This window comes from Atractosteus spatula, chromosome 7, assembly GCF_055471065.1.
Source record: "Atractosteus spatula isolate fAtrSpa1 chromosome 7, fAtrSpa1.hap1, whole genome shotgun sequence".
Classification (NCBI taxonomy): Eukaryota; Metazoa; Chordata; class Actinopteri; order Semionotiformes; family Lepisosteidae; genus Atractosteus; species Atractosteus spatula.
This window is the reverse complement of record NC_142712.1, coordinates 21,476,466-21,501,449: the sequence shown is the minus strand read 5'-3', so window position 1 is coordinate 21,501,449 and position 24,984 is coordinate 21,476,466. Positions and strand designations below refer to the sequence as shown.

The 24,984-nt window shown below is 38.7% G+C and overlaps 1 protein-coding gene across 1 annotated transcript in view; it reads left to right on the top strand.

Moving 5' to 3' along the window:
* The window catches only part of LOC148830723 (nectin-3-like protein), a 79,571-nt gene that overhangs the window by 50,589 nt on the left and 3,998 nt on the right, over positions 1-24,984 (top strand). Inside the window, exons 2-5 of the mRNA XM_088920882.1 lie at positions 5,652-5,999; positions 14,677-14,976; positions 19,041-19,158; positions 20,567-20,718. Of these exons, the coding sequence (XP_088777008.1) occupies positions 5,652-5,999; positions 14,677-14,976; positions 19,041-19,158; positions 20,567-20,718 (918 nt within the window). The remainder of the gene's footprint in view (positions 1-5,651; positions 6,000-14,676; positions 14,977-19,040; positions 19,159-20,566; positions 20,719-24,984) is intronic.

Sequence of the window (24,984 nt, the reverse complement as noted above, 5' to 3'; positions counted from 1 at the left end):
GGACTTGAACCGAGGGCACCAGCGCTAGGGGTAAGCCACTGCGTCTTTGTGCCACTTTTCTTTTTAGAAGTTTTTATGTTTCATTTTTTGCTATCGCTAGGTTCATCAAAGAGCAATCTTACCTAAATGTCAATATAAATTGAGAGTTTGAAGAGAATCGGCATGTCTTTATAAAGAACACACATCTCTTTACTCCATCTCCAAACCTTGTCAAACAGGTCTCTAATGAAATGACTTCTGGTTGATTAAAAATGCAATGTCATAGGACGTTTATTTTGCACAGGGGCTTAAGATAATTTGCCTCATTGGTCTTTTTTCCTTTTCTCACTTCATATCCTTGGCAGTCCATTTCGCCCTACATATTCAGAGCTTCTAAATGCATCAGAAGCACAGTTAAGATGGTTTACGGCTGAAGCTGTCTTCCACAAGCTGGGGGCTGGGTGTGGACCGAAGCTCTGTTCTCGGTGGGTACATGTGCCCATGCAGTGACCATCTGGCTTGCTCTTCTGAAATACCCACTTATAGCTGTTCATTCTAATTAACTTAAAATGACAAATGTAGGCAACTATTGTTATCCCTAAGGCTAGCCCAGATTTTCTTGTTGCTTCTATTACAGTAGTAGTAAGTAGTACATCCTTTTTGGCTTTGTGTACATATTAAGGTCAGCTGAGCCAGTGCCTGCGAAAGGAAAGGAGCAGGCAAGACTTGTGCTTGTATGGTGATATTTGTTAAAAAAAAAAGTCCACATCAAAATGAGCCATTTTAAATAGACATTGTTAAATGAATAAAAATGAGTCAATGTACATTCCATGATTTATTTTTTGTAATGGTCAATCAAAATAGATCTGACAAAAGATGGTGTTGGTATAAAATCTTCTTTCATTAGTTGTTCATAATGAAATAAGGACATATGATTACACTGTGAGTGCTTTGAACGTGCAGAATTTAAAGGGGGTTAGCGGGAGTTTCGTTTGCTGTGCTGTTCTTATTTGTTTAATAATTTATTGGTACCAACGGTGCATCATTTTTAACAGCTCTTTAGCTGAATTGAGCAAATGTAACCTGCACTTTTCTTGGAATGAAGCAAGGTGTAAAAAATGTTTGGAGTGTGTCTGCAAGCCATGAGCAGGAAAATGTGTTGAAATGGAGCATTTTGTTTGTTTGTTGGCATGTTGTAAATGTTCTCAGTGGGGCTGGGGGCAGGGCGGTATTCAGCAGGACCACTGTCTAGCATGGGGCAGCTGTCCGGGCCATTAAGCTACACTGGGATGCAGCTTTGTTCGACAAATGAAAGAATTCATTAGTCTACAACACTTTGTTCAGAAAGCACCGAGCTGTACGTAATGAGGAGAAAAATGTGCTCTTGAGAAAAGTCTTTTGGTATGAATAGTTTCCAACTATTAGAGCTTTCAATGGGAAAGTTATTCCTCTTTGACACAGTTCTGTTACAGTTTTCCAAAACAGAGCTGCATTGGCAGTATCTCTCAGGAAAACCGTCATGTAAAATGAAGCAAGCAGGTGCTGTAGACATTAGGACACAAGATGTGAGAGTTAGACATTTTCGTTCCTCAAAGAGCTGAGAATGTTTAGAGAAGTTTTTAGAATTCAATTCACTGGGATCCTACAGAAAAGAATCAGCTTGATGATTTTCTTGGATAAAACGCAGTAAGCTTCTAACAACTGTAATCCTTTTACTCAACATTTTATTTTGCGTGTCTGTACAGCCTTGGTTCAGAATGTAAGCAGCATTCCTTCTGAATTCTTCAGGTTTTCTGAAGATCATACTGCCCTGTAAACACTGCTCAATTACCACAGAGCTGGAAACAGTTTAAAGAATTCTGGTGTGTATCCATTATACGATGTGCAGCAAGGTTCTGAATAAACTTTTGAGGTCATTGTCATTGTTAGGCTTTCGCATATATAAAGAAAAAACTGCTGCTATGAAGATGAACACCGTATTGTTCATGAAAAACTTTGAGATGGCTAGGTCATTCTGTGGCTCGTTTCATGGTGGGCATCCGGTTTGGTTTCATATACAGTATAATTGTTGGCAATTGCAGTGGAAGAGTGGCAGTGGAGTGTGGAGGCAGGAAAGCTTGCCTGTATTTTATTCGGCAGAGAGATGCCTCCCAATAGCTGTCCAGGAAGGTGTGTGCTACTATGACTTACAGGGTGAGTCTGCTGACTCTGCTCAGTTCCTGGATAAAAGGGCAAAGCAGGGGTTTGTAATTATTCACCTGCCTCAACCATCAGAGCACAGTAACCAGGGAAGCTGGATGGATCCCAGTTAAATGAAGCTATGAACAATGTCACATTCATACACAGCATGTCTAATCTATTCATGTGAGAAAAGTTCAAATGGTGATTCACAGCTGCAGATTTCCAAATTAATAGATTTAGTAAACTTAAATCTCAGGATTCAGGGTGGTCGGTATTATACTACACCTTTACTGTATTAAAACTTTTTGGAAAGAAAATGGGAAATACTTGATTACTTTATTAGGAGGTAGAATTTTTCTGTTATTGTCTGGCATAATCTTTAGGACAAACAGCTTGATGAACAGAACCTCTCGGTTCCTTTCAGGTTCACTTTCATCAGTTATCAAAAATTGATTTATAGTGCATGTCAAAGTTTTTTTTAATCTTATACCTTTTTTCCCCTGAAGGCTTATGTATAGTACTGAATATTCATTTTGTCCATTTTTCAAACCCTTGTGTAATATTTGAATTAGATTTTGTAGAATACTCAAAAACAACTAAGTAATTTCATTACTTTTTCCTGTTTTTTGTAACCTCCAATAACAAGGTGAAAGATAATTTGCCAGTATTTTATAAAAGCTTTTGCCTTGTGCCTTGATCTACAGTATGTGTATTCTGCTTATTGGTAATTTCAGCAGTACCTATTCAATATGTTATGATCTGTTGGCAGAGGACTATAATACAATATTTCATTCATAGAAAAAAAAAGCAATACTGCTTTTGTTATATACTGTAAATGATGAGGTCTTCAACACAGCCCTTAAGATTTGGTTTGTCAGATGGATGATAGCCTTCCTGTCACACCATTAATGTTGTTGAGTTAGTGTCACTTTATCACAATGCCAGTGCATTGTTTTTGCTTACAGGCTTGGAGATAAATCCTGTCCTTTTAATCTCTGTTTTTTTAGCCCGTAGGCTGGACTTATTAGAAGAGTTGTTAAGAGTGCATTCAGTGTAACGTCTGCACATCAATACACTGTATAGCAGGCATACGATAGAAGATGTCTGAATTTTGTTTGGTCCCCTTTCTGGTTATCAAATCTGTTAAGCATCTTGACAGGCCCTGTTGTGACATTTAAAGTACATGTATTGCAAGTTGTCTAATGTGATGTGCAGCCTGGACTCTTGCAATAATAACCCTGGGCTATTGGTCATGTGGGGTATTGAAGGCAAGGATATGCTAGCTAAGCATTTCTTTTCTCTTGTTTTGTATTGCACACCTTTAGCCAATTAGTGGCAATACAGCAGACTCCCATGTAAATAATGTTTACACATTAGAAGCATGCGTTGGAGCAAGCTGAAAATAGCTACAATATGTTGAAATGTGTTTTGTGGGCAAAGCCGAGATTAAAGCAGCAGTAGAAGGGGGGGAAAAAGTCAAATAATTTGTTGTTTTATCTCGTTCCAGAAATGAAATTTGTTTCATTTTTCATTGTTGGCAAGGTGTTTGTGTAAAACGTCCTGGGACAGGGCACTATAAAGTTATTCATTAAAATCTAAACACAGAGGGGTGGCCCAGACAAGACTTTTTGCTGCCTTTTGCACTCAATATGTTTCTGAGCTGCACTTAATTATTGTCTGGGATTAAGGCCTGCTTCGCTGAGTATAAAACAATCTCGCACAGCATGAAGCGCTACACTAAAGCGAGCTTGCCCTGCAGCTCTCTGCAAAAACTGCTGAGTTTCCTCTATTCTTAAATGCTAGTGACAGTTCCACTAACAAGGAACATCTTTGACGTCTACCAAAAGATCTTAGTGCACTGAGAACAGGTAGCGTTTTGAGTCTTTGATATGCAGTCTCATACCAGCAGCTCTCTCTCCCGAATCCACAGTGGAATGGCAAATCCATCTTTTGTTCTGAGTGACTGACAGGCAGAATTTGTCAAGCACAATGTGTTTAACAACAGTAATCGGAATGGTCCATTAGCTATTGTCTTATGCCATTTACAGCAACATTAATCTTGAAAGGGTGATGTGAACAAAAAAAACCTTAATGTCCTAACAGTTTTAGTTGTTCCTAATTCTGCTGAAAGTTCAGATGTAATTAGAATGCTGAAATTATCCGAAGTGAAACTAGCAATAGGGTTTATTTTTGTTGCTAGAGTACAAGTCCTTTGAACTAAGGAATACTTTTATTATAGCGTATGTAAACTACATTTTTCATCTCAACCACAAGTAACCTTCATTAACAGACAAGAATTCTATCTAATCCAACTTGAATTTCTAAGACACCAACTAACATACTGAAAAACCTGCCTTTGATTTATATTAGCATTCTCTTTTATAACAGATGTTCATCTTAAATCTTTGCCACATTTCATGCTGTTTAAATGACATGAGAAAATGTCATTAAGACTGCTGCACACATCCTGAATAGTACATAACACTGTGTACATGTAGCTTTCAAAATAGTCATCTTTTTCCTGTGTGACTTCATACTGGAATGGGCAAAGTTCCGCCATGTGCAGGAGTTACTTGTGCTAAACTGACCCACTTGGTTTGAATTTAGTCTTTGTATTATTTAATATTCTTCTGTATTGTAAAAATGCTTTTTCCACTAATTACTTTTGTTGAAATTTATGGCTTCATATTGATTCTTTAATTTGTAGTAGTAGGAAAAATAAGAACATTTGCAAAGCTATCTCATGTTTTCTTCACTTAAAGAGCAAGTGGATGTAAGATGAAAAGAACCTAAAAATGTTCTTTACTCATTTCAAAGATTTTTTTATCCTAAAATTAAGGTACCCTGTGCTCTGTACAGGTGTGCTGTGCGTCTCAGCCAGTGAAGTTACTGATTTTGGAGCAGCTTTCCCCAGTTCAAGCCTAGTCTCCTGCGTGTCGTTAGCGGAGTGACTGGGAATCCCCATGCACATGGAGCACATTTGCCAAGCAGCGTCAGGGTTGGATTAAGCCTGAGAGGTTGCCAGCATGTTCTCCGCTTGCTACACAACAACAATCCCTGCAATGCCATGGCCTTCTGTCCTGCAATTGCAGCTCCATTTCTTGCAGAGATGTAGAGCTTGCAGTGTAACATACAGTAGACAACAGTGGGTGCATCAGAAGCATTTGCTATCCCTGTTCTACTTGTACTGGCACAGGCACCCTAATGCTGATGTTGATTGACCGTTCTAAAATCAAGGCCAATTTTCAATTTGACATGAACACAAGAATATTTGTTATCCTTACACCATGGTGTGATGGGAGAGCCCCTGCTGGACACTTTTCCCGCCAGTATTGTTAAACAGACACAGCAGCCTCTAGAATTCCCCTGTGCTGCACAAATGCAAGCTGACATTGAGTTTATCAGGATGAACAGTTCAAAGAAAGATCACAGGCTTGTAGCTAAATCTGTTTTAGTGTTTAATTTTTCCCTGTGTCTTTCTGTGTTCCTAGGTGTCGGCTCTAATGAGGTGATAGTAGATCCCCGAGTGACAGCCGTGTTGGGGAAGAACATCACGCTGATGTGCACGGTGGAGGTGGGCCGGAACCTGAGCTTGACGCAGACCTCCTGGGAGAGGAAGCACAACGGGAGCACCCTCACGCTAGCCGTCTTCAATCCCATCTACGGCATCTCGATTGCAGAAGACTACAAGAAGAGGCTGTTCTTCAAGGACCCCTCCAATGAAGATGCCACCATTGTGTTGGAGGATGTGGGCTTTGCTGACACTGGAGTGTACACCTGCAAGGTGGCAACCTTTCCTCTGGGCAACACGCAGGCCTCCACCATGGTCACTGTGATGGGTATGTACGTTACAGCTTCATGACAATTTATGTATTTCTAATCCGCTTCTCTTAATTAGTTATCTTAATCTTAATCCGTTATCAAGCTCTTTGTAAATTGTGTACCCATTGAAGTAATATTGAACATTAACTGAGCAACAGTAGTCGCAGGACAGACGCAGTTGTCTGGGACATCTGAAGACAACAGCCGCTTCTCCTTTGAAACTTGTGAATCGGTCTGCTTCTTCTCAGCTTTTCATTAACACCAGAACTCCGTAGGATTGGTGGAGAACTCTCATTGATAGTGCCTCCCTCAGCCTTGCGTAGTCCCCAAGTCAGACCGAAGTTTCCCCGAGTTTGGCCTGACCATCTGTATACTATCTTTCAGAATGTGTCGACCACAGTGGACAGAAGGCCTGGTCCAGTTTGAGGCCAGCAATGTCCAGGTTATACAGTAGGACCCTGTCCACCCTGTGAGCCAGAGGTTGTAAACAGATTAGCTGATCAGAGCCTTCCCAGACTTTTATTTGCTGCAGAAACATAAAAGTCCAAAAAAGAATAGCTTAGGTCACAGCAGCAAGCCAAATATTAAAATACCAGTTGTATTTATCTCTTTAAGTGCAGCAAATGCATCAAAGGACTTTTAATTATGAACTGATTTTCATCTTCATGAAATGAACAGTACAACTTTTATTACTGTTCTAGAAATGATCCTCAGGATGCATGCTTTGCCCACTTGAAGAAACAGCTAATATAGTGTTTCTTATAGTGTCAGAACCACCCCAACCTTTAAAATCAGTCTGAGGTCCTAAGTATTTTTTTTTTTTAGTTTTTCTGACTGTTCTCAATATTGTCACACTGGGATTCCTAGTTGACGTTCTTATAGAAATCAAGCCTGTAAAAGCCTGTTTCAACACCTTTAGTGTAGGGTGTTCTTTCTCATTCAGCCATCTACACAATATAGATTATAAATGCTGTTCATGCTTCCCCTTTTCTCTCTGTCCACCACACATCTGGAGTGGTCAAACCTCAAATGTCAGACTGCACTGTGCGTGAAATTTCACCTGAATACAGATCAGTTATAGCAGTTACAACTGTATTACACAGACACTTCCTTGCAAAAGTATTTTTCAATATTTGTATAGTGTCCTGTTTTTGGAAACTACAAAGGTGATACAAAACTACAAAAGTACAAAAGCATACTGAAAGTGAAGCACAAACTCATTGTTTGAAACACCTCTGGGAGCAATCACAGCCACAAGTCTTTTTGCTTAACTCGTTACTAACTTTGCACACTGGCTTAATATAATGTACAGGTATGCCCATTTTTCTTGGCAGATTTGCTTAAGCTCTCTCAGGTTGCTTGGAGATCTGTTATGGACAGCAATTTTCAAATCTTTATACAGATTATCTGTAGGATTCAAGCCAGAACTTTGACTGGGTCATTTAAGAAGATCCATCCACCCAGATTCTAACCACTTTGTCTAATTCAAGGTCATGGGGGAGCCAGAGCCCATCCTGGCAAGCAGTGGTCACAAGGAAGGATACATCCTGAAAGGAATGCCAGTCCATAGCAGGGCACTTTTAGGATCATTCTTTCTTATTCTTAAGCCACTCCAGTGTAGCTGTGCTTTAGATCATGTCCTGCTGGAAGTTTTCCTCTAGTATTTGATGGTACCATTTATCTTCAGTGCTTCTAGTACCTGTAGCACTTGTGCCTGTTCTGTGCTAATTAAACAGATCACTGTCTATTCACAGCCTGAGCCAAGTGGTCAACTTCTTCCTTACACTTGAGTGAAATACTCATTTAATAATCAGCCATTTCCTTTTCATTGTCTGGAAGTTCTCATTATTCCCAATACGTTTACTTCATCCTTTTAAGGAATCGATATTGCCACCGTAACCTTCAAGATGAAGCTTTAGTGTCTCCATAAGTAACTACTAAAGCAGTTTAGACTTGAGCTAGGGGCCATGGCCTGTATGTTGGACTGCAGGAAGAAACAGTTCCTGCATGCCCCTGACGAATGAAAATTATGTCTAAATGAGTGGATCAAGATTTAAGCACACTTTAATGTGTTCTCTAATAGTAAAAGGCTACAGAGTACAAGTTCTTCAACAGCAATTGAAACTATCTCTCATTGCATGCTTTATTTAAGGTTTTTAAATCCACTGATTCATACGGTTGGAAAAGCCATTGCTTGCAAAGTCTTTACTACTTGAATGTGCTACACTGAAAGAGAGGAAAACAAGTCAAATTTTTAGAGGTTTCTTTATTTCACCTACACTTAAGCCACTGTCTGCGGAGAGAGGGTAAATAAGGTATTCAACCTGTGAATCCTCATGTTCTGCTGCAATGAGAAGACACTAAATTGGTCAATAAATATTCATGACCTCTAGGTTGTTGGTGGAACAACCTCTACAGCAGTAAGCAAGTAGAGGGAATGTCACAATTGCAGTATTATTTGTGTTTGTGCCAGATTAATAATAACATTATTACAGTTACAAATAAGAGATGAAAAAAGGGTTGGAGATATCCTGTATGTAGTCCGTTTCTGGAACACACAATACTTCTTATATTTAACAAACATTGTGGACTGTCCACCCTTGCTATATAGTACAGACTGCAGAAAAAGTGGGATTTTAGGTGCCATTAGCCGTGTCTGTCTGTGGATTATTTTCTTTCTCAGTTTTAAATTTAACTTGTAAAACTAAAACACTTCTTCTCAATGTCCAGTAATGGTCCTGCTTAGTCTCTTTCCGTCAGGTTTATTTTGTGTCCTCCATGCTGGCAACAGAAGTATATGTATATTCCTGATTCTCTGAAAACACTTGCAGTCCTAGATGTCCAGTGATGGACTTAACAGTAAGAAAGGGTTGGAAGTAGTCCTGTATCGCAGATAAACTCTGGCTGACCACACTTTCCCTGAAAAACTACAGTTTGACAGAGGTGGAAGGGATGTGGCTGGATAGAGAGGACCGCTGGCTCAAGGAGAGGGGAGCAGCATAGAGACGTTCAAATTTTTTCCAGATGTCTGTGCTGTGAGCTGGCGAGTTTAATCTAGCTGTGTTGCTGAAGAAATCTATATTGACAATAATAAAGGAGTAAAGCTGAATGGACCTGTTTATAGTTTTTACCTGATAGACTAGCATTCCATGTCATCAAAGAATAAACAGGAGGACACAAACCAGAGGATTGGGAAAATAGAAGTGTGTAAACCAGGTCAATGTGCGCCAAGTGAAAGCGATATTTCAGAATGGGACTCTGAAAGCACTTGTTCCTGTCTGCGTGTGCAGTGCGTCGGCAGCACACAGACGCGCACAGAAGAGAGCTGTGTGCTGCAGCTCATCGCTCACTTTAAGAACTGTGTAAATATGCGGAACAGTGTCTTTGCTATTTTGTGGTTTAGCTTTTGAAGAATGTCTCAAGACCCAGCAACCTGTCCTCACACTGCACATGTGCTGTATCTGTAAGCCATCTTATAACAAGATGAAAATGATGTTGAAAAGTGCACAAGAATAGACAAAGCTGAACATTCAGTTTAAATACACAACCCCACATCGGTACTAGAAAGTATAGCAACACTAGAATTTTCAGGTGATTCAGGTACAGACTGCTCTGAGTAACTTAGCTGGATAGTATCTCTTTTTCTTTTCTACAGACCTTCCATCCTAAAATGGAACAGAATTGGGAACTATCCTATTTGACTTGGAATGTCCACAACTATTCTTCTCACACCTGTGTCACTTACTGCAGTATTTGTGTTTTCTCCGTGCATGCCTGGTGTTGTGCGAACTAAGTGTCTTTCCTAATCTAAAAGACCCTATAAATGGATTTGATGTTACGATATTGGTTTGGCTTCTGTGAAGCTCTGTGTTAATGTTTGTGAAGTAAGATTAATACTGAAGTTGTAAACAAACTTTGAGCTCCTTTTTTATAAACATGGCCATGTGACCTCTTTGTCATGGTTTGTGAGCTTAATGTGGCACAGCTTGTATGCCTGTGACTGCAGAGTGCAGCTGAGAGATGTTAGTGTGTGCTGAAGGAAATAGACAGGAGATTTTTACTGTGAGTGGTGGCAAATTATTGCACCAGCCAGCAAGTAGAATCATTTGGTAAACTCCCTCTTTGCAAGTCCTGGTGAGTGAGTTGGGTCTGGGCTGGATATCCTGCCACTGCTGTCCTGCATCAGCAGAGGAACAGATTAGAGGGGACAAGATTTCCTATAATTAGAGTAGGGGGAATGCAGAGTGGGTTCACTCACAGGAGGTGAAGAAATGAGGTGTGTGTCTTGTCTATTTTTGGGAGCAGTCTGTGTCAGTTTCTGGGACTGTTGTTCCTGGTGGAGGGATCAGGTTAGAAAAGCTGTGGATTAAGTTGATTTTCCATCCTCTTGAAGTTGCTCCTTGACAGCCACTGTGACACGAAATACCACAGCTGTCCTTTCATCGAGATTGTCTTGGATTAACACTCAAACGGCTTATAAGGACAGACAAAACAAGTTTGGATTTCATTGGATAGGCCACCAAATACATTTTTTTTGTAACCTTTGCTTTTACAGGCCGTGCTGTAGGTCTGATACGTAACCTTTGATACCCTCAAAACCTAAATAATCCTGAGGAAAAGGGAAAAGAGCATGTTACAGAGGAGCTCTACCAGGCCAAAGCTGAACATATTACTTCATAGAGTGAATCTCAAGACACTTAATACAAACTGTAGAAGTGAATTAAGGGTCACACTCTTGAGGGCTCAGGCTCTCAGGTCATAAATATTTATTAAAAAAATAAATATTAGTTGTCTTGGCACAAGAATCCACAAAAAAAACCAGAAACACACAAACTACAATGGAAGGGGGTAGAAACTAAAGATAATTTAAAAGAAAGTTATATAGTGAACAAAGACCTAGGGAGAGTTAGAGTGTTGAACAAGTGCCCAGGTAATTAAGAGATAAGATTTGATCACTTTATTAGCCATATACAATTTCTTGCATTAGGAATTTCTTTTCACATATCCCGACTTGCTCTCCATGAGACACATGGGGACACAAGCACACAGACGGGGAGAGAGAAGCTTAGGGTCAGAGTGCAGGGTCAGCCATTCATACAGCGCCCCTGGAATCACAGAAACCTGACTAACTGAAAATGGTGCAGATAAAATTTAACATTAATTAATCCACTTTTTTTTTTTAGATTTTAAGAATCAAGCATCACTGAATCTGTGGGTGAGATTAAAAAGTTCCAAAGGTTTAGTTTTAGGAGTATGCTATAAACTACCAAATGTACATGCAGATTATAAATCAACAGTAATTAAATTAATATTTTCTGTGCAAATGTAGTAGTTTTTAGTTGAGACTACAGCCTTCCCAGTATAGATTGGTAAAGACCTATAGGAATACAGGCAAAAGAAGCTGCAATGATAGACATGGTTAATAACGGATTTCTTACCCTGTTTGTCAGAGGACCTGCAAGAGGAAATGCTTATATAGATCTCATGTTTTCAAACAGTCGAGGCAGAATGAGACAAAGAGGTGAGAGAACCATTGTTAAGGAACTGTAATCATAATATGGTAATATGGTGTGCTTTGAAATATTTTTTTAAAGTGTTCAGTTTGAGTCCAAAGCCAAAGTTGACAATTTCTGGAAGGTGCATTTTGAATGAATGAGAGTTTAAAACAATTAAAATGGGATAGAATAGATATGATATCTCCATATAAAATGGAAGGCAGTAGTTTAAATAGATTTTATCTTGAAGCACACAGTTTATATGAAAAGTAGCTAAAAAGCATCTTAAATGGTTCAATAAAATCGGACAAATATAAGGGTAAAGACTGTACATCCTAAAATTATTAAAAGACAACCAGATCCATCAGTTTTCTAACTGGTTCTTCCAATTCAGGGTTGCAGGGGAGCCAGATCCTATCCCGGCAAACACCGGGTACAAGGCAGACCACACCCTGAATAGGACACCAGTCCATCACAGGGCAGAGAGACACAAAAACACAGACATTTACACACTCACCCTGGGGCCCATTTTTTCCAGAAGCCAGTTAAACTACAGCTATGTTTTTAGACTGTGCAAGGAAACAGGAGTGCCCAACGTTAACCCACACGACTATGGGGAGAACATACGTTGGTTTGCACCTCTTCTTTGTTCACTTAAGGCTGAGAGTCCCACTTTCTGCATATTTATGTTTCATTGCTTTGCTGCCCCAGAGTAGTGTTGAAAGCACCATCAAACACATTGTCAGCCCCGGGACTGTTATCAGTTAGCACTGAGCTGCCATTCATTCCCAGCCCTTCTCTTGTGCTGAATACAATTTCCCTTGGGCTCTTGTGCCACAGAGAAGACTTTTGTTGTGACAAGTGCATTCATTTAAACTGTTTGAGTATAGGAACTCTGAATGCATTAGCCAGGAAAGCTAGTTTCATATTGAATCCACAGCAAACAAATTAAACTCAATAAGACCTTGTAGTTTCAAGTACAACTAAAACGTTTCAGGGTTTTTTACAGACTGTTTAACGTAAAATATAATTTCATTTAATGGACTTTAGTTTTATTTGCTACACAAAACTTTTTTTATGCTTTACAGATCATAAATGATCGAAGCTGTAAATTATTATAATTTGTTTTAATACCTTTTGTCACACGTTTGTGTACTAACTTTTTTTGTCAGTCTACTGTAAATAAAACTCTATGCAATGAAAATGCACCATAGGAACTGATCAGCCAACCTGACATCCAAGCAGTTCTTCACAATTCTGAAAGAAACCCCTTATCCCCTCATTACTGCTATTGCCGCCAATAACAATAGCGGTTTTCTAATACATTAACGTGATTAAAAGTGAATAACGAAAAAGTGTGCATTAGCAGAGATGCTTATTTCTGGAGTCTAGCAGGTGGATCTTAGTCAATTTACTTGTACTTGCACAGATAACAGTGCGGAATGGTGGTTAGTTAGTCCTCCTTTGCTCTCTCGCTTTGTTGCAGCAGCCTGCTCCAGGGGTACTTTTTCATTTCACACTATATAGTTATACAGTACCTGCTATCAAAGGAAGTTAAGTTTAGACCAAGCCTGTTGGGGTATGGAGACGTGCAGACTTTGTGGGCATCTGTAAACAAAAATTCTAATCACTGTATGTACAATGATTTAGTGTTTTCTGATGAATGTCTATTAGATAGTTTCAGTCTAGGTCTGCTTAGGATTTTGTAATAACAGTAATAAATCCATTTTTTTCTTTCTGTTGAAGGCTGTGTGTTATGATTAGTTTCAAAATCAAATATAAATTTTCATTTAAAATCCACTAGCATTATTTGTTTAGTGTGACTAAAAAGTAACATCTTGGCTAATTTTATTCTTAATAAAGAAAAATACACATGAGCTGACCATTCTGTTTTCAGAACATGAAAAATTGTAATAGACTTAATCTTTGCTTAGTACCTGATTTAGTAATATAAACACACCAAAATGTTTTTCAGCTGTTTTGAGAGGGAAAGAGACTTTTTAACAGACAACTGGTTAAGACAGATCATGTTTTTGTGTTGGATTTCAAAGTCTTTGATATACTGAAAGGCACACTGAACTGGTTTATACAAATGGTTGATACCTTCACTATACTTCTGAATTCAGCAGGGGCTCTAAGTACTCAACAGAAACCCCATCATGTTGTCAGGCGTTGACATACTGTATATATAAAAAAAACTGACAAGAAACAAATCTGTGCCAACTGAATTATTTGAAGTATTGTAACTGTAAAGTGGCAGAATTTTCTTATTTCAGCTTCACTAAAATAATCAAATGTAATGTAAAACCTAAATACAAAATTCTAAACAAAAGTACTGATTTCTGTACACATGATTTTCATTGTATTGTTCACATTTCTGTGAAAGTAATTAGATCAGAGGGGTCCTTAAATCCTTTATTAGAAGTTGATTTGCAACATTATGGCTTTGAACAGGTTGTTTTATGCGAGATTATTCAAATGGCTTCCTTAAGTCAAATGCTACAATGTGCTCATTTGATTTGCCATAGCTTACCGACTCAGAGATCTCATCAGGTTATTTCTTGAAGTTCCCCAGGGAAATGGCTTCAATAACATGACTTGGGAACTTGCTCTAGATGTTGACCCCTATGTGTGAAGAAGCGATTCCTATTCTCAGTCCTCACCACTTCCTCATAATGTAGTTGTGCTCTCATGTTCTTGTTTCGCTGTAGTTACCCATGCCTTGTTAAGTAATGCGTAATGGCAAAAAAAAACAATTGCCTACAAGTTAAGGAGTCTTAAAAGTTCTGTTGAATGAAGACACGGGAAAGCTGTATGGTGTTCTTTATCAGGTGGATTTATCTTCACTAGAAATAGGAGACGCCCGACCTTGTTTTTCATTGTGTGATCCAGGATGAGAAAAGGCATTGTACAGGTGGTTAGATTGTCCTCCTTTTCTAATCTCGCTTTGTTGCTGAGGCCTGCTCCAGGGACAGTTTTAATCAACTTGATCAGATTGGCAAGGTGAGTGCTTTCTAGTGACAGTTGCATGACAGTTGTGTTCATGGTTCATTCAGGCTCATTGAAGAACTTGGGTCTCCGTTTTAACATCACCTGAGAAACGGAAGGTTCAGGAAGTTCCTAAAATAACCCTCCTCTATGGCAGTGCTTCCTTTCCAAAACGCAGTACTAAGCTTCTTTGGTCTTTGTCCCCTTCCAGTGGAGCCCAAGGTGTACGTGTCAGCAGGCTCTGCGCCCCTGATCGACGGTGGCAACGAAACGGTGGTGGCGACGTGCACGGCAGAGAGAGGCAAGCCCCGCGCAGAGGTGTCCTGGGAGTCTGATCTGTTTGGGCGTCCGGTGGTCAAGTACATCGACGAGGCCAATGGCACCAGCACGATGGAGGTGCAGTACAGATGGAAGCCAACGCGGCTTGTGCAAGGCAGGAAGCTCACTTGCGTGGTTCGGCACCCGGCCTTGGAGACGGAGTTCCGGATTCCTTATGTCCTCAATGTGCAGTGTAAGTCGACCGACCTTTTTTAATTGCAAAGTGTTTCAGCTTATTTGTCAGCTTCTTAATTGGGAAATAATAAAACTGGTTCTTAAGCTTGCAAACCACACCTTAAAGAGAATATTTGTCATATGGACTGTTATTTTTTGATGTTTCAGGAAGTAATAAAGTATTATAAAAATAAACATTACAGAAAAGTGGAAATATTTTGCAAATCACATTATAATTTAATAGCTGTAGTGTAAAAATTACACAATAATATTATTGTGGACTATTAAAAATTCTGGTGATCGCTATGGCTGCTGAGAGGAAATCCTACATGACGAGCTTTGAAATTAAACTTTTAGCTAATGAAGGGTATCGCTGTCAGCAGAATGCAGCTTAACTTGAACTTTAACATTTCACCCGATGCTGTATTTGTGAGGAGGGGGTTAAATATAATTGTTACGTTATGTATTGACATTTAAAATTTCAAAATTGTATCAGGGTCTATACTTCTGCAGGCCTTGAGGTGGTGTGACATTTTCCATATAAAGTGGAATTGGCATGTGTACTTTCCCATCATTATATCCCAATATTGTACATCTTGCACCCATTTTAACTACATTTTTTGATTCATGAGTTTAAAAATCATGATTAGAAAACTGAAAAATTGAATTTCCATTGTTCTTTTTCATTAAAGATGCAGTATAAAGGTCAGCTACCTCATTAATACCTTTACCAGTCCTTCCACATAGCAGTTTGTTTGTTGCATTTAAAGAAAATCCTCTGAGCTCTTTTGGCTTAATTAAGGCAGTAAAACAAATGAATTCAGCATCCCTGAAATTGGATTACATTTAGCCATCTAATCTGGAGAGGTCTTTTGTTTTACCAACAGATCCCACATTTGTTGCTCATTATTTTGCAATTAAAAGTTTCTTTCTCCAATTTCCCTATGGGATTAATAAAGTATTATCTATCTTTCTTTAACTACAGCAAGCCTTTGATCGTATGCACGATTTTATAATGTTGATAGAATGTTGCTCAAAATAACTTTTTTTATTGTACACAGAGAACTCCTTCACTGAATGCATTGCCAACAACACAAACTGTGAGCACAGTTTCATCAAAAAAATACTAACAGAAATCTTTCCTTATAGAAAATGATAAAACTGACACTTACTGTACATGCTGACAACCAAATCATTAGTAAGTTAGTAAGTTGCTTAAATTGACATTACTTCATGTAATAGATTTCTATACGAGTTGTAAGCACAAAGCCTTTTTCTCATTAGGTGCTGTAGCATGACAAACCTGCCAATCACAGTGCCCCTACCAGCACACACTGGATTTTAGCCAATCAGCATTGTTGCAGAATGGCAGCACAGCCTGTCGGCCAGCTCTTGCCTTCCCTGTGATGATCACAGCATACTGTATGTGGATTTTTCAAGCTTACAGTATGGTACTGTATCTTTGCAGTCTTAAAGCTTAAATTGTTCTTTATACTTGTAATAAAATAGTAAAATTTGATATTCCTATTTGATACATGTTTTAACATGTTCTTAATGTTAACAGTAGACTATAATCCTGTAAAGTGATTTTTTACATCTCAGAATACATACACTACTTCTAAAACATAGAAATGGTGCTTCTGTTTTTGTGCTTCATGCAGAAAATGGTCAGTGCAGCATGCATCAGAAAAGAGTGCAGTTCCCCGTGCACGTGTTCCAAAATGTGCTTAATTTTCCTTCCCTGTGGATGTCAAACACAGGCACTTTTTCCTCCTGTAAAACTTTCCATTAGAAAATATTTTTTTAACATTGGAGTCATTTATGCATGTACCCACTGACTCGGGGAATGTATCTGTTTGCACTGTTTTAGACTGTAATGAAGGGGTGTTATTAAATATTGATTAAGCTGTGCTTAATGCTGCTAGAGAACTGCATGGGTAATTCACAAGGGTGAGGTTATGAAGGAGAATATCCTGACTCTTTGCAGTTGCTTATTAAACAGTGTCAAGTGTGAGGCAGGTCAAACCAGCACAACTCTGGTAATGGGCTAGACACTAGAAATTAAGATGTGAATGTACTGCTTAAAAAACCTGACCTGATGCTGTGTGGGTTTTCTCTTGTGATTCATAACATGTGCCAAAGGAATTAAAATTCCCCCTCAAAGCCACTCATCTGTGTGAACTGACTATTTACATACAGTTTTCATCGGCATTAGCCCTTGTGACAGGGACAGGTATGCTTGTTCTGCTACTTTGAGGCGTTTTCTCCAAGCTTTACGACATGCTTCTGGTAGCCTGCATAATATCTGCATTAATTATGAGTAAATGTCTTTACTAAGATTGTTTTATCTGTCCCATCCCCCCCACTAGATTCCCAAGCCAGGATTTTAATTTATTGCTTGCAACATTGTCAACTACTAAGGTAGCATAAGGGAGAAAATGTCTAATTAAAATGTGCAAAATTTATGGTAGGAAAAAGAATTCTCAGATCAACATTAATATTACTACTTATAATGACTAGGCAAACTCTGATGTGGTTTTGGCCCATAGAAAGGGCACAAATAATGTTAAAAGTAGATTCTAAAATAGTGGAAAATTGCCAAAATTCAGGATAAAAAAACCACTATGTATGTGCAAAGAATTACTAATATTGTAATTGTGCACTGGTAATCACTTTTCCTAAGTATTACAAGGGGTTATGATGTACAGTTCTGGGAATGTTAACTAGTCTTTTTACATGTTCTGTTACTTTTTACAGTTACAGTTTTTAATCATACTGAAGTGATGCCATGGCTTAAACACTGCTAGACTGGGGTCCATCTGTCCATCGTTTCCTAGTTTTAGATATACAGTACCTGGTGTTGGTCCCAATTCTGTAAGCCATGTAAATCATTAGGTTAGGCCACTTGAGGTGTCCTTAAAACAAGCTCCTGTGCTAGCAACAAAATGACCAAGATGGTTTGGGTAGGGTGCTCGCTTTTGTAACCTTTCTTGTTTTCCAGCAGCATTTCAGCTTCAATTTAGTTTTGTTATGTGGAGTCTGAAGGGCGCAGGATGCAGGATCAGAAATCAATGTATCATGCTGTAGATTGTCAAAACATGTTTGTAAATTTCATTGGTTCATTTTTCTTAAGTATCCAAAAGCTGATGACTGCACAATCCTTGTTTTCAGCAAATATAAGTTACAGGAATCTAGAATAACACTTTGAATACAGTTGACATAAACAACAGGAAGTGACAGCAGCAATCTGAGGCTTTTGGTTCTTAAACAGACAAAGATTTCCAGCTCCTTCATCTTTATATAGATGATCGATGTTCAGTTACATAAGAGTCTAAATCTAAATGTGATGTAAAACAAATGTCATTTTTTAGTGCAGCAGAGCTACGTTTCTTCTATGTGTGATTGTATATAACTGTGTAGAGGAGTGGAGGGTGTATGCAGTCTGCACGTCAGAATAAGTTTTTTTACATGCAGCTTTTACATTACAGCAGATTTGATGGTACCACAATGCAATGTCTCCCTCAGAATCTCTATTAATGTTTTCTGACAACACATGTAATTTGAACATAAAGTAATGTTTTTCTCCAACTCTGTCATATAGAATTACTTTTTTAGAAACATTGTCCAATGTCTTAGGGAATTTGTCGTTTGCCAGCCTGTGTTTTGGTTGAGTTGTGCAACAGCAGCAGAGAAATTGGTCCTTTTATGATGGGGCAGGGATGCTGTGCTTCTGCTAGGAAAGTGTATACACAAGTGTATAATGGGCCATGCCACCTAAAGGGGTTCGACTAAGCAGGTCTTTGAATTATGTCGGTGGTGCCTGTGACAGCACAGTGATTTCACATTAGGTATTCATTCTCAGGTACCTGTATGGTGTGTCTGTTTTATGAACATTAGGAGCTGTGCTTTACCATAATTAATTTCCATATCCACAGCAGGATTCTCGCATACTCTACTCAGCTGTGAATTTTTTTTTAGGCATTACCCCAAGAGTCACGGTAACTATGAAGCTATGTACAGTATGTGACTGATCCCTATTTTTTTACTGCTGTACTGACAAGTAACTAAATATTTTCCTTCCAGATGCACCTGTTATTCAGATAAAAGGGTATGACAATAATTGGTTTGTTGGCAGAGAAAATGTTCAGCTTGTGTGTCAAGCCGATGCCAACCCTCCACCAGCAAGATACATCTGGACCAGGTAGGCAAGAGGCAGGGGAACTTACAGCAAACCGTTTCGCTGAGTAGAAGTGTTTAACCACAGCTTGCACTCCAAACACGTCTGTGATGTGCTTGTAGGATTTCGATTTTTTGTTTTAGGCTTTGATTGGTGGGTTGATATTGGCAGTTTAAACAGCAAATGTAATACAGCTGGGACTACAACAGCTAAATTGCGAAAACAGGAGCCCAAACAATGGAGAGAAATAGTCCATGACCATTTCTCTGATATTGTGCGTCCAAGGTTTCTTGTTCACCCGCTCCTGCCAATTTTAAATCAATATATTTACTGGGGTGAATTTCACTGCAGCCCATGTCCATCACTTCAGTGATCCAGATTAATCTGCATTTAGAAGTGGTTTTTCTGACATTTATATAAGGACAAAAAAGTAAAAGGGACAGGTGACAAAAAATTAAATGTTTAAAGGACAGTTGTTGGTGTACAGTACATCCAATATCTTTTTTGAAGAATTTGATAGAATTAATGTTTTACTTACCACTGTACTGTTATATACAAGTATCCTTCACACCTGATGGTTACACTTTTAATCTATGATACATTAAAGTACTTTACACTGATTTCCTTATGACTTGTTGTATTGTGCAACCCTGTATGCAGTCTGTGTAAATAATTGTGAAAGTGCTGTGTGACAACTTTTGAAGAGAACTATACAAAATAAAATTGATCTGAAAATATAAGAACAGTAGATTTAATCTTTACCCCTCCAAAACAAAAATTCACAACTGACATTGTGAAGTATAGTACGTGTATGTATCTATTGTGCAGTGCATTGTTGTTTTAGAGGGTGCAATCACAGGATGATTTTATCCTTTTCAACAGCCTTATGAAAATACAAGCATTCAGAATATTAATCATTTTCAGACCAGTGTCCAGTTGAGTGGGATTCTTAAGCACAGTATAGCTGCATTTTTTGGTTATGTCCACCATTTCATCACGCAGCTTCAGGCATTGCTTATGAAGAAGGTTTTCAGAAGATTGTTACAGGGCACTATGCAAGTTGATATTCAAAACTTTGTCCCACCTAAGCAGCACACCACAAATTTCAACAGGAGGCTCTGGCTCCTCTGTGACCCTGTTTTGGATAAAGGGGTTAGAAAATGTGTGGATTTAGGTATCTGTATGCCCCATTATGGTTTAAAATGGACACATCTCAAGTCTCATCATCAGGAACTGAAATTGCTGTCTTATGCACCACACAGCTAAAATGCCTTCTGAATTGTCTCAGAATGCTGCACTTGTGTAGTCATCTTCAATTTGGTCTGTGTTATTGCAGCTAGATGTACAGTACTTGTTTTACTGACACCTTGTTCACTACTGTGTTGTGAATTCTGTTGTACAGTAAATTAATTTTTATTTTTTTCTATTCTAGGCTAGATAAAGACTTGCCTCCGGGTGTGCAAATAGTTAATGGTACCCTGAGTTTCAATAGAGCACTGGACCGCAATGACTCTGGGATATACCAGTGTGAAGTGGCAAATGATATCGGACATCAGCACAAACAGATGGATATTAGCATTCAAGGTGAGTTAACATTGAAGAAGACCTTTTTTGAAGAAGCTGAATGGTATTAAAGGACTCACTTTAAGCCCTTGACTGAGAGTCTCAAAAAAAAGTTTCTAGAATTGTTTTCTGTCAGACTTTTTAAATGAGATTGAAAGAACTCTAGAACAATTCTAAAACTAATTTATTCCTAAAATTAATTTATTCTCAATACATGTTCTTAACTGACCTACAGCTTAAGTTTTTCGCTCACAAATTAAATGAAAGATATAATATTTTTTGTATGGTGGTTTTAACATTTAATAAAATAAATGGGAGTTTTGGAATAATGGGGTGAAATGGAACATATAAATATTGTTTCTATAACTTAATAGAATAAAATCTTGGTTGTATTTAAAAAAATTCACTGCAGTTATTGTCATTGCTTCCTAATCAATTACAGTACTTGAGTTTGCCATTAGTGATTTAGTGTAAAGGGTCATTACCTTTTAAATCTTTTTAGAGTAGCAGTTGTAACTACAGCAGTGTAATTCTGAAAAAGTGTGCATCTCCCCAAGTGTGACTTTTCTTTCTCTAGTGGAAGCTTATATATAGTCAAAACAAGGCAATTTTCACTTCTCCAAAAATAAATGTTTTGGCTGTTCATTTCTTTCATGAGCTTTCAAAGAATTGCACGACAGCTGGGATTAGCAGCACAGATGGACGGTGGCGAGGGGCTGGGGGTGTTCTTGCGTCTTGCCTCCCAGTGCTGCTGAAAACTCTTTAGTTTTCCAGCTTTCCTGCCTCCAGCCTCCTACAGAGATGTGAATTCTGATTCGCTGCTGCAAGAGAGAAATTTCCCTCGCAGGCTGAGGTGCAGAAGATCCGTACACTTGCCCTCTAAGCTTCAATACCCGTTAAGCGTTCTTGATTAAATTTTTGTTTGCTAGGCAAGAGTCTCTGCTCGTACAGCACTTATGAGCTGTTTGGGGAATTGTCGTTTGTCAGCGTGAAAGGTTTCCTTTTCCTTGGGCAATGTGGGAGGCAGCAAGCGTACTTCAGTTTGTCTGGTTCTTCCTTGTGCCTAATTCTGTCACATGTTCAAGGTTTTTACTGCATTATCCTCTCCATCCCACACACACCTGCACACACTCACGGACTCTTTTCTTATCCTCCCTTTTCCATTGCTTCTGAAAAATAGCTGAGAAAGCAGAGGGCACGCTTAGTGATTATTTAAAAAAGCATGCTGACATGAATCACACTGTACTGCCAGTTTATTCTTCAGATGAGAAGTACGTACACTGAGTTCTCCAGTATTTCGAACATTACTTTCTTTGAAATATTTACTGTTTATTTTATTTTCATATATTACTTTTGTCATCTGAACAGAACATTACATTAACAAAAATATGCACTGTAAGGCTTTGTTTTTTTTTTTTGTAATTGCCGTAAAAGATACCTTTCTACAGCAGATATACTTTTAGAAATAGGATGGTCTGAGAAATCTTTCAAGATATAGGATCTGTTATATATTGGTAAGAGTAGGGAGCTGTGTACATGTGAAAGATGTACTTACCTGAAGAAGGCAAAGATACTTTTCCTTCTATTTACTTTTCATTGTTGTGGTCAAACCCAGGATTTAAGAACTTTAAGGCAGTAATGCCAACAGCTACACCACTGTGCTGCCCCTCACAGGGTATAGACGAAAGTATTTAAAAAAAAAAAATTATCTGAAACAATCATTTGTGTCTGACTACCGTGTACTGCAGTGCTGAAATGTCTGTCTCATCTCATGATAGATTGGGCTATGCAGCTAAGGTATTTTTTGCTGAGTACAGTGCAGATAACACATTCAGGTTCTAAATGAAGGGTTGGCACTCCCCACAATCATAACAGTGGCATCACTCTGATGTGAATGGAGGAGAGGCAGAACAGCTTTGCTGGCTTTTGACAGCAAGTTCTAAGTGCTCAGTAGCACAGAGGCTGGGCTCAGCCAGGACAGGAACTGCTGCTGCAGGGGAGGGGCCCTCTTGTGATCAGGCACTTTTCCTTCAGTACTCTGGCCATATTTGATTCGTGTGTGAAGCTGTGAGCGCAATGCAGCCTGTGGTGAATGCACAGCTGGACCTTGGCAGTCCTGATCCAAAGCCCAAAAGTGTTTTGTTTTGTTTTTTAAATGACTGCATAATTTAATCAAATGAAGTACCTGATTCCACTATCCAGGAAAGGAAAAGTTGAATGTGCACAGATTCTTCCCTGAGGCTCCATCATCCTTTTGTTGTGCTGCATGAGGTCATTTACCTTTCCTAAAGAGTTAAAATGCTGTTATATTACAGATTTGGCTATGTTATTTTTGAGAGGAACATTTTCATGTATTTATATGATTTTTTTTATAGATTTGCAGTGGAATGTAGTATTTTACAAAAATATTTTTTTTAGGTCAGTGTAGAACATTTTGCTAAATTTCACATACGCAGTAAGACTTTTAATAATATTGTTGCAATACAATATACTGTATAACAGTTTCTTGGGTAATTAAAAAAAAAAAACCTCCATCTGCAATTTAACAAGAGGAGGAATCCTGTTTAAAAAAACAAGACAGTTTTAAAAAGAAAAACTCCAGTGCTCAGCCCTTTTTTGATTCGTGTGTGAAGCTGTGAGTGCAATGCAGGCTGTGATAAACACAGCTGGACCTTGATTCAGCTGGGCTGATTCAGAGCCTTCTTTATATTCATCAATCGAGTGTTTCTGCAAATCAAATGACTGCATCATCCTTGCATCCAAGGTTATAAGCTTAATGGTTTATAATGAAAGCAAATTCTCTTGCTCTGCATTAAAATAAAATTGAATCTTTTTTGTTTATCCTTTTCATTTGTGCCTTCTGTCTTTTAGTGTAGCTATTTTTTTCATATGAAGATGATTATGCAATGGAAAGAAATCATTTTCCTTTTCTGTATCTCCCAAATTTTGGATGTCTCCCAAACCAGTTTGTCCCTCCCCATCTGTGTGGATCTGAAATATCATTAAAATTTCAAAGACTAGTCATCCTTGACATAGACCTGATTCTCAAGTTCCATAGCAATTATCAGATCTGTAGCGTATTGAAGCTTATGTTTGCTGTTATTGTAGTTCTAGTTACTGTACTGTATGTACCGTACAGTATGCATGGGGCTACTAGTTTATTTCACCCCAAGCTTCTATTCATATGATGTACCTGTCAATGTGAGTAGCCTGTCCTTTGTCAGCTGCCCCCAGGAGCAGCAAAGGTGAAATTTCCTCCTATGCATCTGTTTTCTGTGTTTTTTTTCCCCAGACTAGTTTTCCATTTGCAGACTCAGGGGAGAGCAGTTTAACGTATGACCTTCACTTGGGTTTCATTCGCTACATGTGCTAATGAGGGCATTCAGGACAATCGACTGTTAGGAAAAAGAATCTGCCCTGTAAATTACCAGGATTTTTTTATACTTCATTTAGAAGAAGAACCCTGAATAAATTTCCTGAAAGGTCATCATTAAAATATTTTGATGTTTGTCTCGTCAGGCATCGCTCCAAAATATCCCATAAATGCTTGATTGTGTTTGGATCCGGCCATTTCATATAATACAATAAGATCAGTCTCATGCTCATCAAACTATTGGGGAAACCACATGTGCTCTGTGGATAGGGGTAGTATCCTCTTGAAAGACACCCCTCTCTGCATGAAAGATGCTGCAGTGTGGGCTGAAGAATTGCATTAAGTATTATTAAGTAGCGATTAACATTGACCTTGCGTTCTAAGGGGATGAGTACGCTCATACCATGCCAGGAGTCCTTCCCTGTTTGCACAGTGCTGCAGAGTTCTTTAGACTAACGCCACATGTGCACTTGTTCTTTTGTCCAGAACATGGTGAAGGGTGATTCATCTGACCATATCAAATTTCTCCATTTCTCGGTTGACTTGTCCACTTCCTGTGCTTTTGGTATCACTGGACTTGCAGTCGTGCATTGTCAGGTGTGCTGAGTGAGTGCACTGAAGCCAGACTGTAGCATCCTGTTCTGTGCTGTTCTCGGCAGAATGTTTTTGAAGAAACTGGCTGCTTACACCCAGATTGAACTTGCAGCTGCTCGCCATTTTTGTCTTAGGCTTTGAATTAATACATAGAAATTACAGTGGTGGTGTATGCACTTCACCTTAGATAACAGTGTTTCCTTACATACCGTTCTCATAACTTTGCGAAACTTCAGCAGTGAAGCTTAGTCTTTGAAGCGCCTGCCAAACACCCAACAATAACCCTTTTTTGAAGGTCGCCTCTTGCAGCCATTCCAGTC